Here is an 11,061-nt window from a genome sequence, read left to right on the forward strand (position 1 = left end):
TCCAGTCCAGGGCTGGACTCCCTTCACCAGGTTAGACCAGTCACCTGGCAGCAGTGTGGTGTAGCAGTTAAACTAGCAGGCTTAGACTTGGGTTCAAGGCTTTGTTTTGCTATCTACAAGCTATGTGACATCTGGTAAAACTTCTTGGAGCCTTGGTTTCCTCATTTGAAAAATGGGGGCAATTCAATAAATGAGCAGGCTGACTCACCTGTAAGATGCCTTCTAGCTATGTCATTCCAAGATTTAATGAGGGAGGAAAAAGATAATTAAAAATAAATTCCCTAAACATTCAGTTCAATGAGAGGGATGCAAATTCCCGAAGACAGCGGCCCACACACTTCCCTTGTACTCTCTGAGCACCTGGCCACAGGTCTCAAGAGTTCCTCACTGACGGGTCTCAGACACAAGGGAAAGACAAATGCGTAAAATGATGGTTACAGAGACAGATAAGTGTGTAAAGAGCTGTTGGGGGCGGGGTGGGCAGCGACAGCAGTAGGCCACGGGTGTGTGTGTGTGTGTGTGTGCGTGCGCGCGCGCGCGAGGGTTTGGGGGGGTCTGCCCAGAAATGGGCAAAGGTCCAGTGAGTGTAAACAGAGATGAGAGGGATCAGAGGCAGCTCTTCCGCAAGGCCAAGTTCAGCCTTAGTGCGAGGGCTAGAGAGGAGGGAGTGTGCGTTGGAGGTATGGTTCTGAAAATAAACCTTCAAAGACGCGATTGGTGACACAACACCACGCGCGGCCCCGCTGCAGTCCCCGCCCCCTCTCACCACACCCACTAGTCCGCGCGACTTGGTATGCTCCGCCACCACAATAAGCCTCCTTCCTCCGGCGTGCTATTGGTACAGCCCAAGCCCAGCGAATTGAAACCCAAAGAAAGACACTCCCGTTGTCACGCCCGGTGTCTCTGATTGGCTGGAAAATTTAAAGATCCGGCCGGTGATAGGGTGATTCTCTACACCCAGTATTTGAAAGTTTCTAGTGTCCTACTTTTGACTGCATGCCGACTTTGTTCAGCTTGTTCGCCCGAGTGCTGGCGCAAGTGAGTGTTCACCCGATCCTAGAGGTGGGAGGCAGAGCGCCTGCCTCTTCAAGGGGTTCCTGCCGGGAGGGTGCGTACGAGTGGGTCAAGACGGAGGGTGAACGGAAAGCCGGACGCCAGGGTCCCTCCGCGATTTCCCTAGCCAAATATTTTCTACCCCATCCCACCTTGGAGATGGGAAGCGCCGGGGCTTCAGAATCACACAAGCCCTGACTCCCACCAGCCGTTGTGGCCTCTCTCAGCCTGTTTTCCACTTCTGTACACGGGGAGTAGTGAGACCTGCTTGGCTGCATATAAACCAGTGAACGTACCTGGAAGACAGAAGGCGCTGATTACATGTCAGTCCCCTGCTTACCTCCACACGTGAGAGTCCCCTGCTTCCTCGGGGGGGAGACTCAGGATTCTCGTGCCCGCCCTGGGTCTCTTGGAAGCAGGCTTCTTTTCTGCTCAGGGGATCCCTTCTGTGGCCCTTGTCGGACAGCCGAGGTTCCCCAACCCTGGGTGTACTTGACGCTGCCCATCCGCCGCTCTGGAAATTATTGTGTAGGAGAGTAATTTCTAAGAGAATTTCCGGTTCGCCCCAGGACCCTTTTACCTTCTCCGTGAACTCTCTGTGTTACCAGTGACAGCCCCGGGACCCTTTGTGGCCATGACCCGGCTCCCCGTCCCGACCTCTATACCACCTGTGATGACCCCTGCGCTCCGGTCTTTTTGCAGACCTGCAGAGTTGGTGGCGATGCTGTCGGGCACCCAGGCAGTGCAAGCGGAATGCGCGGACGCGGAGCTGCGGTGCCGTGTTGCTGTGGAGGAGTTGAGCCCGGGCGGGCAGCCGCGAAGGCGCCAGGCCCTACGCACCGCGGAGCTGAGACTGGGTCGTAACGAGCGCCGCGAGTTGATGCTGAGGCTGCAGGCGTCCGGGCCCGCGGGGCGGCCGCGGTGCTTTCCCCTGCGCGCCGCGCGCCTCTTCACGCGCTTCGCCGCGTCCGGGCGCAGCACTCTGCGGCTTCCCGCCGACGGCGCTCCCCGGACCGGCGCGGTGCAGCTGCTGCTCTCCGACTGCCCCCCTGACCGCCTGCGCCGCTTCCTGCGCACTCTGCGCCTCAAGCTGGCCGCGGCCCCGGGTCCCGGGCCGGCCTCCGCCCGCACGCAGCTGCTTGGCCCGCGGCCCCGCGACTTCGTCACCATCAGCCCGGTGCAGCCCGAGGAGCTGCGGCGCGCGGCGGCCACCTGGGTCACGGACTCCACGCCGGTGAAGCGGCCCACGGAGCCCCGGTCCGGGGCCAAGCCCAGCACCGTGAGGACAGGAAAGGGGGAGCGCCTTGGGGGGTGGGTGTGCCACTGAGACGGAAGAGACCGAGAAAGCCCAAGTGTGGGGGAAAATGGTGGAGGTATTCGAGATGGCTACTGGTTATCTCAGACGAGATGCTCATCAGACTTATGAGAATGACAGGAATATGGGAGTTGTGCATGTTTCTCATGGTGCAATCCCTGAGACTGAGTAAGGAGACTAGGAAAAGGGGGCCAAGGTCACATTAAAAGAGAAAGCAGAGAAGGTGCTTCAGAAGAAAAGTGGGAACTTGGTCGCCCTGGAGGAGGAGAGGAGGTTTTGGAGAGAACGAAGCGGTCAGCTGTGTAGGGGCAGCCAACAGGTCCAATCAGATAGGGGACAAAGTCTGGTGGGTCTGACAGTGTTCGGGAACTGGAACAAATGGATCACAGACCACAGAGGTTTGAGACAAGCTGGTGAGAAGAAGGAGATGCGGCAAGAAGGCGCCCTGGCTAGGCAGGGTTTTGCTTGGGTGTTTTGAGGCAAGAGAGACACATCTGTGACAGGAAGGGTAGTGAGAAGGAAGGATAGGTAAGAGAACCAGGAGAGTTAGGGAACCCAGGGGAGAAAGCTGAAGGAGAATCTGGACCCACACACTGGGGTCTTCAGGGCACCAGGAGTCAGTGGAGATCCAGCCTCGGTCCCTTCCTCAAGGAGAGACCTGGACCCCTGTGGTTACTGGCAAGATCTCCAGGTGAACCGAGGCTGCCCAAGGGCTCCAAGGAGAGAAGCCAGCAGAGACACAAAGGGCTACCAGGCCAAGAAGGGAGGGGGCAATGCCTAGGGAATGTGGGGAGGCCCTGAGACAGCCCTATCCCCCCAGGAAGTCCCAAGGTGGCCCCTGCCTGTGAAGAAGCTGAGCTTGCCCCCCACCAAACCAGAGCTTTCCAGGGAACAGGCTGCTGTGCTGAGGGTTGTCCTGAAAGGCCAGAGCATTTTCTTCACTGGGAGTGCAGGTAGTGGGGGGTAGAGTGGGTGTGGGGAGAACAGTGGTGTGCTAGGATGGAGGAGAAGTGGCCCTGACTTTGCCTTCTGCCCAGGGACGGGGAAGTCTTATCTGCTGAAGCGTATCCTGGGCTCACTGCCTCCCACAGGCACTGTGGCCACTGCCAGCACTGGGGTGGCAGCCTGCCACATCGGGGGTACTACCCTCCATGCCTTTGCAGGTAAGTGAGAGCCTCTGGGACTTAAGCTGGGAGCAAGCCAGGCAGGTGGGAAGAGAGGGGAGGTCAGGGTTGAGACAGGGCTGGGATCTCAGCCCAGGCTGAATAGTGTCACTCACAGGCATTGGCTCGGGTCAGGCTCCCCTGGCCCAGTGTGTGGCCCTGGCCCAGCGGCCAGGTGTGCGGCAGGGCTGGCTGAACTGCCAGCGGCTAGTCATTGATGAGATCTCCATGGTGGAAGCGGACCTATTTGATAAGCTGGAGGCCGTGGCCAGGTCAGTATGGGCAGTGAGGACTGGGTTCTGGTGTTCTTCCATGTGGAACTCGCTCACCCCAGCGCCTAAAGCATCACATGCTCCTCTCCAGAGCTGTCCGGCAGCAGAACAAGCCATTTGGAGGGATCCAGCTCATCATCTGTGGGGACTTCCTGCAGCTGCCGCCTGTAACCAAGGGATCCCAGCCCCCGCAGTTCTGCTTCCAGGTAGCACTCACCCTCTGGCCCTAACCCCCATAGGGGTCTGCTCTGCTCCCTGACGCCCCGTCTTGCCCCCACCAGGCCAAGAGCTGGAGGAGATGTGTCCCAGTGACCCTGGAGCTGACGGAGGTGTGGCGGCAGACAGACAAGACCTTCATCTCTCTGCTGCAAGCTGTGCGGCTGGGCAGGTGGGCCCTGGTGAATAGAGAAGGGGCCATGGGATGCGGATCCAAGCGTGGGTCAGAGAGGAGCACAGGAACCCAGAGAAGGGAGAGAAATGCTTCATGGCCCCATTGGGGATGGTCACTCTGTGAGCACTGGGGCCCAGCCTCCCCCAGGGTTGGGTCCCTACCATCCAGCACAGGGCCTGGCACAGAGTACATCTCAGTGAATTATGGGCAGATGGAGACACAAGAGTTATTCAGAGATGTTAACACTCCCATTTTACAGATGCAGAAACTGGGGTTCAAAGAGGTGAAGTGACTTGTCCAAAGTCATGGCTAGTAAGTGGCTGAGCTAGGATTTGAACTCAGGTCTGACTCTAAAACCCAAGTTCCTTCTACTCTTTGAGCCTGTGCGGCCACTTGGTGGGGGAGAGGAGGTTGCAGACATGATCCCACCCCAGCTAGGACAAAAGGTTGAAATGCTACAGGTATTCTAACTTGGGAGTGGAAAGGAGGCCAGGAGGGCAGAAGATATGGACTGCAGCTGGGTCTTGGGACCCAGGTCAGGTTGGGATGGGATGAAGGAAGCAGGTGGTGGTGGTGAGGGGCTTTCTATGCCTGGGGACAGGAGGCAGGTAGGCAGGTGCACAGCATACACCAGCAAGTGTGGGGGACAAGAGAAAGGCTGAGTGGCAGAGCAGTGAGAGGTGTTCCCAACTTCTTCCCCCTCCTCTCACTTGAGTTGCTGCAGCACCCAGGCTTCCCTGGAGGAAGGCTTGAAGTGCGGAAAATAGAAACACAGGCTAGATTTTTTTTTTCCTCCTAAGGCAGCAGGCAAGGGGCTAGAAAATTGTAGCTTGGAGGCCAATCTGATTATAGGGTACCAGTATTACAGGGTATCAACATCAGAGCCTCACCTCAATCTCTGAATCTCTGGCCTATGCTCACTCCTCATATCTAACTTCCTCAGGAGAGCGGCTAGCTCCAACCCGGGGGCAGACACAGGGAAGGGTGCCTGCCCATGATCCCAGCCAAGCACCACCCCCACGCTCATTCTCCATGTCTGGGGTCCAAGTAAGGAAGGAACAAGTTGGCCAGCTTGGGGAACCAGCAAATCTTGCCCTGGTGCCCCATCCAGTCCCCAAGCCTGGTCCACGGCCTGCTGCATGGGCCGTATCACCCACGTGCCCCGCCTTCCCTGGGGTTCAGGTAGGCTCCGCCCTGATAGCCTGGCCTCTGCAGGTGCTCAGATGAGGTCACCCGCCAGCTCCGGGCCACGGCTGCCCACAGGGTGGGGCGAGATGGGATTGTGGCCACGAGGCTCTGCACCCACCAGGATGATGTGGCCCTTACCAACGAGAGGCAGCTGCAGAAACTACCAGGTGAGCAGGGAGCTGGGGCTGGGCCAGACCAGCTGGGAGAGGCCATCAGGCAGGCATGGCCCCACAGGCAGCCTGGGCCCTTGGTGTCATTTAGATATCTCGGTCCCAGCCCCTGTGACCATAAAGTGCCTTACATTTGCAGATGTAATTGTGTCTTTGAGAGATGTGACCTTTCCTGGGTCAAAGTCATTCAGCCAGTAAACACTAAAAATGAGACTTGAACCCAGGCCTCTGATTCCAAAGCCCCAGCTAGGTTTGAGCTGTGCTCACTACCTCTCTCCATGCCCTGGTCTAATATGTGTTTTTTCAGAAATTGAGCCACAAGTCAGTGACTTGTAATCTGTTTGCCCAACTCTCTTTTCCCAGGTGAGGTACACAGCTTTGAGGCCATGGACAGTGACCCTGAGCAAGCCCGGACCCTGGATGCCCAATGTCCCGTTAGCCAGCTCCTTCAGCTAAAGCTGGGGGCTCAGGTGAGTGGGAACCAGGGCCTAGACCCTGTGAGCATCGGCCTCCCTGATCCTAGCCCCTCTGCACGGGCTGCTCCACAGCCAGAGGGCCCAGATGTGACCATAGCAAACTTCTTCCATCCTGTTCCCAGTCACCTTCCTGCTTTCCATTTTCCACTGCCCTCCTCTTCCTCCACCTGAAGCTCCAAGCAGTGTTGCTTTAGACAAATCCCTTTCCTTTGCTGAAGCTGGGTTTCCCCATCTCTAAATTCAGAGTAAAATACCTACCGCACTCAGTTGTCTTCTGTAGCGTAGCCTCTACTGTGAGCATCCTCCTTCCTTCCACAATGGTGAGGGTGGGATCCTTTTCTCAGGTTCCAAAGGGCACCTAGGGGGAAATGCAGGCACAGTGGTTGGAAGAGGGCTATCCCTCAAGATTGAGGTCCATACACATTCCCTCTAATAGACATGGTCATTGTGCCCTGTCACCTTATTGTTCTTTACCCCCTCCTTCTGAGGCAAACTGAGCAAATGTCATTCCCCTTTGGCACAAAGGGAAACTTGAGACCTAAGGAAATAAAGTAGTTTGTCGCAGGGGCCCCAGCAGACTCAGTGCCCCTCTGTGACAGACCCCAGCCTCAGAGATCCACCGAAGCGACCCCTGGAGCTGAGGCCAGGCGTAGGGATGCCCTGCTGTCCATGCCTCCAGTTTTCCTTCTCTCGCAGGTGATGCTGGTGAAGAACTTGGCAGTGTCTCGGGGCCTGGTAAATGGTGCCCGAGGGGTAGTAGTTGGGTTCGAAGCTGAGGGGAGAGGTAAGTGATAGGGGAGCAGTCCTACTGCTCGGGTTTGCAGCAGGGCCCTGGGGTTAGTGTGCAGAGGAAAAGGCTAGCATGGAAAGGTGAGGCCTGTCCTCACCTTGGAGCCCTGGAGTGGGACTGAAAGGTGGGACTTCTCCACGCCTCCCTCAGGGCTGCCCCAGGTGCGGTTCCTGTGTGGAGTCACCGAGGTCATCCGTGCAGACCGCTGGATGGTGCAGGCCACTGGGGGCCGGCTTCTCAGCCGGCAGCAGCTGCCCCTCCAGCTGGCCTGGGCCATATCCATCCACAAGAGCCAGGTGAGTGTGGGGATGGGGGCAGGATAGGCCGGGGGCATGTTGAAGGGTGGGGGGTCTTAGAGGCTTTTCGAGGGTTGAACTTGCCCTGGATGGAAAGTTCCAGACCAGCTGTAGAATAAACCTTTCTTTAGTGCATTTCCCATCCCACTTCCTCTCTCTTTCCTAGACACATACACTTCCCCTCTGTCATCTCGGGCCCTGCCATTTTCTGAGCCACTATTGGATATGTTAATTTTAACATATTACGACAACTGTAGGAGGTATAGTTGTAATAATTATTCTTGTTTTACAGAAGAGGAAACCAAGGCTCAGAGAGGTTAAGTAACTTGTCCAAGGTCACACAGTTAGCGCCCTGCAGAGCCGAGATTCATTTCCATGCCTGTCTGACCCAGACCTGAGCTCTTTCCTTTCACCCTTATCCCTCTACTCTTATCTTGGATCTGTATCTCCTGGACACCCCTGTACTCAGACACCCATCCTGTCTCTCTGACTCAGAATCTCTGGACTGGGCAAGGAGATCAGGGGCAATAGCTGGGCTGGTGGAGGTGGGGTCAGGTTCCTGGGCACAAGTGAATTCAGGCTGAGCTGGCTCCAGCCCTGTCCCTCCATCCTCCAGGGCATGTCCCTGGATTGCGTGGAGATCTCTCTGGGCCGTGTGTTTGCCAGCGGCCAGGCCTATGTGGCCCTTTCCCGGGCCCGCAGCCTGCAGGGCCTATGTGTGTTGGACTTTGACCCCATGGTGGTTCGCTGTGACCCCCGTGTGCTGAGCTTCTATGCTACCCTGCGGCAGGACAGGGGCCTCAGCCTGGTAAGAGGGAGTCACCCAATGGTGGGCCATGTGGCCGTGGGCAGCCTGGGAGCTAGGACAGAGGGAAGGCCAAAGGACCATGGGGAGGGGGTGGCAGAGCCTCCTCTGGCTCCGTTGGCAGCAGGGGCAAGAGGAAGGAGATGCTGGCCCCCAGGCTGCGACTCGGGGGTGACACAAGCCCATGACTGGGTTTCTCTGGCTCTGATATAGGAGTCCCCAGATGACGATGAGGCAGCCTCAGACCAGGAGAACGTGGACCCGAACCTTTGATCTGCAAAGAGAAGACAAAGGGTGGTCTCCCCCTCTTCCTGCTCCCTGGTGGGCCAGGCCCCAGTGGATACCTGGGGGAGGGTAGTGAATGTCCCTTTCTCCCTTCATCAGGGGCTCTCAGTCTCCTGGCAGGGCTCAGGAGAGAGTGCTTCCCATCCATCTTCCAGCTGTGCCTCAGTTTTTCCCTTTGCCCGGGGTGAGCTGCTTCTGGCGTCAGGAGTTGGCAATGGGCCTGCAGCGGTAGCTGGTGTTATAGGACAGAGCTCTCTGCGAGGGGCTGGCCACAGGGCCACACGGTTGTGAATGCCGCTCTCTTTAGGCTGCAGACAGGAGAGGTGGCAGGTCCTCCAGGAGCAGAAACAGGCTGTAGGGGTCCTGGCAGGGGACTCAGGTCCCAAGCAGAGAAGGGAACCTTGCTGGGGGAGGGGATCTTCACAGCTAGACCCAGCCCAGCACAAGCCAGGGCAAACACCCTCCTGAGCCTAACCTGAGAACATGCACTGCAAACTGTGTGTCTATATCTTACGCTGCTCTTTTGGTGAAGAAGTCGTGTGTAGGAGTATTGAAATGGATGTTCTCAGACTGTATTTATTTTGGACAAATAAACCTGTGAACTGTGTGAGGACTGTGAGTTGAGTCTTATGGTCCCTTTAAGAACCCCTACCTGGGGCACTGGCTGACCCTTTCCGGGGTGCTACCCCTACCCCTACCCGCATACCTGGTCACACAGAGGTGTCTGTTAATGCCTTGATGGCTGAGCTCAGAGCACCCTTATATGAGGTTTTGTTAGTATCACTGGTTATTTGGCAAAGCTGAGTTACCTGAGGTTGGTGACTCATAGTGAGTTGCCGTCACCCAACAGTCTGACAAGGACACACTAGAGAATTCACACGATGGGAAATGGACCTGTCACAATGTCCAAATGCTGGGGGCCTCGGTTGAAACTTTCTCACTTTGTGCCTTACTAGGGCTCCAGCTTGGATGTACTGATCACCATAGCTTCAGCTGATCAAAAAGCCTGATGGAAATTGCTCAGGGGCCCTCATAGACTGGCAAAGACTATTAAGGTTCACTGCTTATGAGTGAAAAGGTTATCAGTTCTGGCTGATAAATACAGGTTATAGTGGAAGCGTGCAGTGGCAGCTCTAGAGAGCAATGGTTAGTTAAATGTAAAATTGCCAATGGTGGGAGACCTTAAGAAGGCGGAAACCATGCTGGTTGCTAGGGGATGTGAAATCTCAGGTGCTTGAAGGTGTTTGTCTTTGTCTCCCAAAAGCCAGCAGAGGCTCCAGCGCACAAAGATTGGGTGCTCAGGGAGTGTCTGCTTAAATGGGGGCTCAGTGCCATGGTGTTTCAGAGGGGCTACAGGGCCTCAGACATTCACGGTGGGCTTCGTGGAGGAGGCACAGCCTGTGGCGAATTTGACTGATGGTTATAGATCGGGGAGAGACCTGGCTTTCCATCCTGGTTTTACCACTCACCAGCTGTGCAACTTGAGGCATGTTACACAACCTCTCTGAGAGGGTTTCCTTACCTATAAAGTGCAGGTGGTAACTGACATCCACATAGGTTTGTTGGGAGAAAGGCCAGCCACATGGCAGGAGGTCAATCAGTAGCTGTTATTAACATTTATGGGACTTCCCTGGTGGCGCAGTGGTTTAGAATCCGCCTGCCAATGCAGGGGACACGGGTTCGAGCCCTGGTCCAGGAAGATCCCACATGCCGCAGAACAACTAAGCCCGTGCGCCACGACTACTGAGCCCACGTGCCGCAACTACTGAAGCCTGCGCGCCTAGAGCCCGTGCTCCACAACAAGAGAAGCCACTGCAATGAGAAGCCCGCGCACCACAACGAAGAGTAGCCCCCGCTCACCGCAACTAGAGGAAGCCCGCGTGCAGCAACGAAGACCCAACACAGCCAAAATAAATAAATAAAATTTATGATGACTAATGGTTATCATCACCGTGGTGTCCGTAGAGCACAGTCCTGCCTGTTCCTACACTGGCTCCTTTGGCAAACAAGATGTGGGGGCTTAGAGTGGGTGTGGGTGCCAGCCGGGCCCCCTGGATGACCCCTGTCTGCGTTGCACTTGCCACCACCCTTCCTGACCCTGAGGAGTCAACTGTTTTTCTGTGGCATGAACCCTTTCCTCTGCCCCAAATACAAGACAGTCTTAGGAGAAGCCAAGCCCATCAGGGTGACCTCACACACACAAGTGGGCAACCATGGGGGCTTTTAAATGTGGTGCCATTCAAGGATCAGGGTGTTCCCAAGTCAAGATAACTTGAGCGGGAAAGGAAGGTGGCAGAACAGAAGCCTAGCGCAAAGAACTGATATGAAGCCCAGAAACCCAGGCTTGGGAACCAGGGAGGCTAGTCACTGAAGGTGGAGCTGGGAGCAGCTGGCCGGGAGGACCTCTGCGGCCACCCCTGGACAGCGAGCACAGCCACCAGGGAAGGAGTCCTGAACTACACAGGTGGGCATGTCTCTGGTTGAGCTTGGTCTCCTGTGCAGAGCCTGCAGCCGCTGACAAGAGGCTGAATATGCTCTCAGGGTGCAAGAAGGACCAGGGCTTCTGCCCAGAGATGAATCCCCCATCATCCTCCAGAGCCAGGCTCTTGAAGATGTCTTGGAGATGCAGTTATTTCTTCTGTACACTCTCCTGGAACTCTCCTCTCTGACCCCGCCCCTCAACTTACACTGCTGAGGCATCCCCACCACCTCCAGCCCCTTTCCCTTCCCCAGGGACTGATTTCAGCTTTCCCTGCTCTCAGATGAACTCACCCTGCTTAAAGATGTCTTCCTCATGAGACCGTCTGGGCACCAGAAAGTCCTGTCCTTAGCAATCCTCTCTCAAGGTGAGGATGCT

General features: G+C 56.4%; 1 protein-coding gene across 5 annotated transcripts; it reads left to right on the forward strand.

The window, feature by feature from the left end:
* Positions 1-915: 915 nt before the first annotated feature.
* PIF1 (PIF1 5'-to-3' DNA helicase) lies at positions 916-8,805 on the forward strand. Of its 5 annotated transcripts, XM_032623995.1 has the most exons (13): positions 916-1,038; positions 1,756-2,332; positions 3,189-3,321; positions 3,406-3,531; positions 3,650-3,803; positions 3,895-4,009; positions 4,085-4,191; positions 5,410-5,549; positions 5,916-6,022; positions 6,725-6,812; positions 6,969-7,114; positions 7,731-7,922; positions 8,133-8,805. In XM_032623995.1, exons 2-13 carry the CDS (start codon positions 1,775-1,777, stop codon positions 8,190-8,192), a joined length of 1,926 nt encoding a protein of 641 aa, XP_032479886.1. In that variant the 5' UTR covers positions 916-1,038; positions 1,756-1,774; the 3' UTR covers positions 8,193-8,805. The 5 variants fall into 5 exon arrangements, with proteins under 5 accessions (XP_032479886.1, XP_032479884.1, XP_032479883.1 ...); XM_032623993.1 differs by having other exon boundaries at positions 7,731-8,805; XM_032623992.1 differs by lacking the exon at positions 916-1,038 and adding an exon at positions 1,337-1,376 and having other exon boundaries at positions 7,731-8,805.
* The last annotated feature ends 2,256 nt before the right edge of the window (positions 8,806-11,061 follow it).

Source organism: Phocoena sinus, chromosome 2, assembly GCF_008692025.1.
Source record: "Phocoena sinus isolate mPhoSin1 chromosome 2, mPhoSin1.pri, whole genome shotgun sequence".
NCBI classification, from domain to species: Eukaryota; Metazoa; Chordata; class Mammalia; order Artiodactyla; family Phocoenidae; genus Phocoena; species Phocoena sinus.